Raw genomic sequence first — 7,099 nt, 5'->3', positions numbered from 1 at the left:
CACACACACACGCACGCACGCAGGCTCTCACACACTGTGTCGCGTCCGTATGTGACGTGTGTGTGTGTGTGTGTGATATGCGTGTGCCAGTCGGCATCGAGAGGGTGGGGCTGATCCCGAGCCAGGGCAAGCGCGAGGTGTGGTTCCTGTTCCGCTTCGACGGCGTGCAGAACATCCACGCGACGATCGACGACAACGACGAGCTCGACGAGATGCACGAGGACAACAACCACGCCTACAGCCTCTTGTTCCACGACATGGCCAACAGCGGCTACACGCTGCAGACCCTGCGGCTCGACCCTGCCATCGCGGTGAGCCCCGTGGTGGCGAGCGACGAGAGCGGGTTGACAATCGGGTACCACGTGACGGCGACGGTGCTGGGCGACACGTTCACGCGGGCCAACGTGCTCGTGCAGCTGTGGCACGGCGGCGTGGGCGGCACGGGCCGGCTCATCGGCACGGTGCTGGTGCCGCGCGTGAACGGCTCGACGACCGAGACCAAGAGGTCCGAGCTGTCGGTCTTCTGGGAGACGCGCAACCCGGCGCTGTTCGGCAAGCAGGAGCTGCACGCCGTCGTCCTGCACTCGGGCTTCTCGACCGAGGCCGCCAACGTGATCTCGCACGTGTCTCGCGCGGTGAGAGTGGCGTGCTACGGCCGCGTGGACGCGTGCGGCGTGTGCGGGGGCAACAACGGGACGTGCCTTGGATGCGACCGGGTGCCGCTGTCGGGCAAGACGGTGGACGCGTGCGGGGTGTGCGGCGGCAACGGATCGACGTGCTGCATTCCCAAGCCGACACAGGCCCAGTGGCACTACGTGCGCATCGACCACCGCAACATCAACGACAACGGCAACAACAGCAGCAACGGATCCAGCGTCGCCCCCAGCGACTCGTCGTCGTGGTCGTCGATGGTGACGCGGGCGCGCGTGGGCGACCTGGTGGTGTGGGAGAACCTGCTCAACTGGGAGGTGAAGATCGTGAGCGGGGCCTACGACTACAAGGGCGCGCCAGTGGTCGATCTGTCGCGGCTGGCGACTCAGCAGGGCCACACTCTGTTGGGCGACCTGCCCGATGCCGACTCTCTCGACGCAGTCCTACAGGTGGCTCCCCTTCGGTCGCCTGTGTCAATAATGACGACGTTGGTTAAACAGCTTTGAATTCGTCGTGTGCGTGTGCGTGTGCGTTCATGTGCAGGAGTACGCCTCAACGATGTGGATCAAGGATCACGTGGAGCTGTCGACCCCTCCCGAAGGCCCTTCACCACCCGCCCCGGACACCACGTCGGCCTATCTCCGCCGCCGGGCCGGCGAGGGCCATGGCCAGTCGCAGCAGGACCGGGATACCGCAGACCTGTTCCCCGGCTGGTACGAACCACACCCCGCTGAACAAACCATGCAACGGACTACCAAACCAACCAGCAATTATTACTATACGCCCACCCACCTACGTACAGGAGGACGACTCGGCCATCTGGCAGCCGACAGGCGAGGGAGGTGGGCACCTTTGCTGCGGAAGGCGCCGGTGAGGAATTCGTGATGGGCGGCGTGTGCTGCGCTGAGGAGGAGACCGACTACGATAGCGTGACGACTACGAGAGCCGAAGAGGTGTCCGAGTACCTCCTTCACGACGTCACCCACAGCGCTCGTTTGGCCGGCGTGCGCTGGTCCAGCGCCAGCGACCGTTCGCGCCTGCGCACGTCAGTGGTGGCGAAGCTCGTAGAACTGAATAAGCGGCTCGATCGCATGACATCACTCTCCAACTCGACTGGCATGCTCCTACCTGAAGAAGAAGCGGTGAGATACCACACACACACACACACACACACACACACACACACACACACACACACACACACACACGACGCACGCACACACACACACTCACATGCCACCCACCACCAGGCTTTCTCACAAATGACTGCCGAGGTGAGGCGTTCGGCCTTCGACCCGGCCGCAAGGTCATCGCCCGATGTCCGCTGCCTCTGTCGCCGGTCCGGCTCGTCGCAGGAAGCGCGCTCTAGTGGGGAATGTTCAGCGGAGGACGCCTTCTTCCAGCGCTGCCCCAACCCCGCGACGGCGGACGCCGGCTATGCCTTCCCAGGACTCTTCAACTTCGCGCCGATCGTGGCCAAGCCCGACGGGCCGTCGGCGGTGCTGGCGCCGGGCGCGGCGAGCATGCCGCACAGGTTCTTCAGCCCGGGCCTGTACGTGTGGCACGACTCCAACAACCCGGCGGTCCACGGCGTGGTGCTGGTCACGCCGCCGGACCTTGTCGTGGACGAGTGTGGCGTGTGCGGCGGCGACGGCACCTCGTGCCGCGACTGCCAGGGCACCCTGTTCGGCCCGGCTCAGGTGGACGTGTGCGGTGTGTGCGTCGATCGGACAGCGCCAGGCTACGCGCCCAACCCGGCCATCGACTGCGCCGGCGTGTGCAACGGCTCGGCCATGATCGACGAGTGCGACATGTGCTCGGGCGGCACCACCGGCCGGGTGTCCAACGCACAGATGGACTGCAGCGGTACCTGCCACGGCACCAGCGTGTTCGACTGCGCGGGAACGTGCAACGGCAACGCTGTGCGCGACTGTGCGGGAATCTGCAACGGGGACACTCGGATCGACTGCTTCGGCGTTTGCGGTGGCCCGGCCCGAATGGTTATCTTCCAAGGTCAGCCTCCTACTTGCATGAGACCATACGGCCAACGTGACCAGGTTCGTTCTCTCTTTTCCTCTTTGTTTGTCCGCGCGCGCGCGCGCGTGTGTGTGTGTGTGCGCGCGTGTGTGTGCGTGTGCGTGTGGTGTGTGTGTGTGCACTTTATTAGTAATCTTATTTACTGTTCTTCCACCTGCAGGCCACGACGGGGGAGCAGGAGCAGGAGATGGAGGAGCGGGAGGAGGATGAGAAGAAGGCAGTGAGTTGCGTGGAAGACGGGGCAGTTGCGGACTGCAAGGGCGTGTGCAACGGCCCGGCGCGCCTCAACCCGTGCGGCTTGTGCGTGGCGCCGGCCGACTACGACCGGGGCGAGGGCTACTGGGTGGACTGCGCCGGCACGTGCCGCGGCACGGCCCACATCGGCGACTGCGGCGTCTGCGTCGGCGGCCGCTCTGGTCTTTCGGTTCGTTGCCGCCCCCGGCCCTCGTTCGTCGGTTACTCCCCCTCCCCAATGTACTTACCAATGTTGCCGTGGTGGTGGTGGTGGTGGTGGTGGTGGTGGTGGTGGTGGTGGTGGTGGTGGTGGTGGTGGTGGTGGTGGTGGTGGTGCAGCCGAACGTGCACAAGGACTGTCAAGGGACGTGCTTCGGCAACGCGACGCGCGACGAGTGCGGCGTGTGCTATGTGGAGGGCGACGGCCACGTGGCCAATTCGGGCAAGGATTGCACGGGCATGTGCGGCGGCAAGGCCGTGGTGGACGAGTGCGGCCAGTGCGTGCTGGGCACCACCGGGCGCGAGTTCAACGCCGCCAAGGACTGCGCCGGCCAGTGCTTCGGCGGGCGCCTCCCCACCGATCCGTACGACCGCACCATCATAATCCTCATCTATACTAATTCCAACACGCATTATTATAATCAATAACAATTGGATTGGGCGGGGGGCGGCAGGGCGTGCGTGTGTGAGCGCGAGGAGCTGGACAAGTGCTTCGTGTGCGGCGGCGACAACTCCGCGTGCGCGGGCTGCGACGGCGTGCCCAACTCGGGCGCGGTGCACGACCTGTGCGGCGTGTGCGGCGGCGACAACTCGACCTGCTGCTTCCTGCCCTTCGCCCAGGCCACCGTCCTCATCCGCGAGTTTGACACCGTGGTCCTGTCCAACGCGCTCGACGCCGGCGAGACCCTGCTCGTCACCAACCTGCACCTCGGCCACGGCTACACGTTCCGGCTCGTGAAGCTCGACCCGTCGTCAGCGTCATCGAACAAGGCCAAGGCGGTCGCCTATTACCCCCAACTATTGCCGGGCAATGATCTCAGGGTTGTGGTCACGGAGCCGGGCCAGTACGTGCTCCAATCGGCCGAGCGCTCGGCCGTGTCGGTCCGGTTCGGCGTGCGCTTCAACCGCAAGATCAGGGACAGCTGCGATCGCTGCGTCTACGCCGACGCCGGCAACGGGGAGGCGTCGTACGACCACTGCTGCGAGGTCATGGAGTCCAAGGACGACGTGCACACGTGGTTCGAGATCACCCACTTCCACGCCGCGACGGACCCGGCGGTGGTCACCCGCGTGGCGCCGCGCACCGGCGCCTACAGGAGCGCGCCGACCAGACACCTGCTGCGCCTGGTGGAGTCGCAGACCGTGGACGCGCGTACGTGGCGCCTCGCGGGCCAGCGGCTGGCGGTGGGCGACGTGGTGGTGCTCGAGAACAGGGACCTGTTCGACCACGTGATCTCCATCACCGGGCCTCAGCCCATGCCCGACGTGGTGCTCGACCGCGGCACCGTGGCCGTCGTCGGGCCGGTGCTCACGCCGGGCACCTACCGTGTGGAGTCCAGGAGCAACCTCATCAATGCCACCTTCACGGTCGAGTTCTCCTTTGCCTGCACCGTGCACGCCAGCGAGACGCAGCAGCCTGCGGGGAGGTACGGCGCAATCGGGACTGGCCTCGCCCTGGTGGGCGGCTTCACCCTCGCGGCGCTCTTGGCTGCTGTCATGGTTGTGCTGGTACGCCAGAGAGCCCAGAAGAGGAACGAGACCAGCAATAACATGTAACTCACATAAAGTCAGTTGGCTGTGCCACACTGTTGATATCTTCTTAATAGCAAGATGGGAGCATCTTGAGAAATGGCAGATTAAAATGGCATCATAATGAAATATGCTGTAACTGGGCCATCAGCCATAATTCAAGGTCACATTAGTTTGGTGTAATGGGAAAAGATTGGAGTTATGTGAGGCTTCAAGACACTGGGTTAGCAAGTGTTTTTTATTTTCTTTGCCTTTCCACTCTGAAGATACTGATATGGATAGGAGTTACCACTAGTCCAATCATTCCAACTTTTGAAATAAACTTATTTGTTCACTGCACAGCATCTCCATATTCATCAAGCAAAGCTTCCTCCACCTGGTGTTTTCAAGTGTGTGCTTGATGATTAATTGCCACTGACTGTGGTCAGGCATTTGGTCAATGTCAGAGTTGTGGTGAGGGCTTCTGTCCCTGCTCCTGCTCCTGTGGAACTTGTGTCAAGCTCCACAGCTGTCCTTGTGCAGGTCATTGTGGGCACTGCTGTGTCCACATAAGTGGATGGTTCTGAGGCACAGGGTTGAAGAGGGCTGGGAAAGCTGTTGATTTTGTGAGTAGTCAGTGATTCAATGCATGTACACAACAAAAAAAGGGGAAGGTTGAGTACCTGCACAGGGGAGCTGATGCTGTGGAGGTTGAGCTGGAGGAGTGGGGTGAAGGTTGGGAAGAAGTTGTGGTACTGGATGAGGGGAGTTGACACCCCACAGTCTGGGCTGCTTAAATCCAGGATGTGATTATGGTTGGGTTGGAGTGAATGATGATGATGTTGATACACTTGTGATGATGTTGGTTGTGCAGAAGCTCCATTGATGCAGTAGCTGCTGAAGTTGAGATGGAAGCAGGCATGAAGTGAAGTGGCAGGAAGTGGAGTGTGGTTGAGGATGCTTAACACTTTGGTGTGGAGGTGTAGGTGGTAAGGACAAGCTGATAGAAGACATGATCTATGTTGGTAGGTAAGCAGGTGAGAAGAGCACATACCACTAAGTCAAATGAACAAAATACACACTCAAACAGAGTGCTCATTAAAAAGTGACAGTGGTACTTTCCAACGAAATAAAAAAGTGGTGTACATGAGACAAAAAATGATTTCAAGGAAGTGTACATTGGAGGAAAGAGGAAAGTTAAATTTTACAGGTATCTGTAGATTTCTTGGAGTGTCAGGTGGGCCTCCAGAGTTTGGATGCCAGAACAGACCCAAGTGGGACAGTTCCCTCAGTGCCATGGTCAGCCCAGCAACCTTTGCTGAAGTTCCACCAGTGGACACTCACCCTCTTTCAAATAACACTAATAATCTCACCAATCCAAAAGTCCTGAATATCCTCATCTGAATCAGCACACACAGCAACCCACAGACCAGGAGCAAAGTTGAAGCATTGAACATCAGGAGAGGTTTGAGACTGAACAACTTTGGCCCTGGTCTGTAGGCAGAGGACCATAAAGGAGAGGATTAGTGATGGGGTGAGCTTTAAGGCCATCAAAAATCTATGGAGGAATCATGAACAGAGTGCTCATGAAAAAGTGACCATGGTACTTTTTCATTTTTTCATTTTTCATTTGTCAAAAATGTACACATTATATTTGTATGTCTGTGTGGATATGTGTATTTTGATGAACAGGCGCAGGAAGAGTAATCATGAAATTTGTAAAGTATGGGGAAAAGGCAAGGAAACAGGGTGCAAAACTGCTTGAACTTTGGTTTTTTAGTGGATGAGTGGGTAGCTGTTGAGAGTGGTATGAAAGGAAAAAGTAGATATCTATTGGAGTTGAAAAGGAAAAGCCCAACATTTAACCAAGGGACTTGCATGCTTTCTTCCAGAAGAGGAAGAGGAAGAGGAGGAAGTGGAGGAGCTGGAAGCACTGCTCTTGGAACTTACAGTCATTTGAAATGAGAGGTCCAGTCATTTTGAAAAGTGATTTTGTTTGTGAGTTTAACCTCATACAAATGGTTTTGACAACACAAAAATGGTTTTATTTTAACAAACAAGACAAAAGTGGGAGCATCTTGAGAAAGGGCAGATTAATGAGCTACTGTGTGTGACACCATAGCATTGGCAAATATGTACATTACCCTGCTGCTAAATCTTCACATATGGGTACATGATGATTTACTTGACATAGTTTCAACATACAATTAGATCATCACCAACCAGGAGCAGCCAAGAGCCACCCAAAATTGAACAGCCACATGTCTCACTGTCGCTCAACAGTGGTGGAACAATGCCCTTGCTGTGGACTGGCGCTGCACAGGCCACCAAAGACTGCAACAGCACCAGCCACAAAGGAGCCCATTCGTTGCTGTTTCTCATGGTGTTGTATTTAAATGCGTGTGAACTTAGTTTTGACTGTCCCTGTCGGCATTGTTGGTGCCTTGCT

General features: G+C 58.1%; 1 protein-coding gene across 1 annotated transcript in view; it reads left to right on the top strand.

Annotated features, from left to right (window-relative positions):
* ACA1_047630 (uncharacterized protein) overlaps positions 1–4,698 on the top strand; it is a gene marked incomplete at both ends in the record, with an annotated part of 6,890 nt that extends 2,192 nt beyond the window's left edge. Inside the window, 8 exons of the mRNA XM_004338348.1 lie at positions 91–716; positions 801–1,100; positions 1,195–1,364; positions 1,454–1,793; positions 1,902–2,708; positions 2,849–3,112; positions 3,262–3,506; positions 3,597–4,698. Of these exons, the coding sequence (XP_004338396.1) occupies positions 91–716; positions 801–1,100; positions 1,195–1,364; positions 1,454–1,793; positions 1,902–2,708; positions 2,849–3,112; positions 3,262–3,506; positions 3,597–4,698 (3,854 nt within the window). The remainder of the gene's footprint in view (positions 1–90; positions 717–800; positions 1,101–1,194; positions 1,365–1,453; positions 1,794–1,901; positions 2,709–2,848; positions 3,113–3,261; positions 3,507–3,596) is intronic.
* Between the last annotated feature and the right edge of the window lie 2,401 nt (positions 4,699–7,099).

The sequence above is a fragment of the Acanthamoeba castellanii genome (genome assembly GCF_000313135.1).
Source record: "Acanthamoeba castellanii str. Neff unplaced genomic scaffold scf7180000084580, whole genome shotgun sequence".
In the NCBI taxonomy this organism is placed as follows: Eukaryota; Discosea; order Longamoebia; family Acanthamoebidae; genus Acanthamoeba; species Acanthamoeba castellanii.
This window is presented reverse-complemented; position numbering and strand designations above follow the sequence as displayed.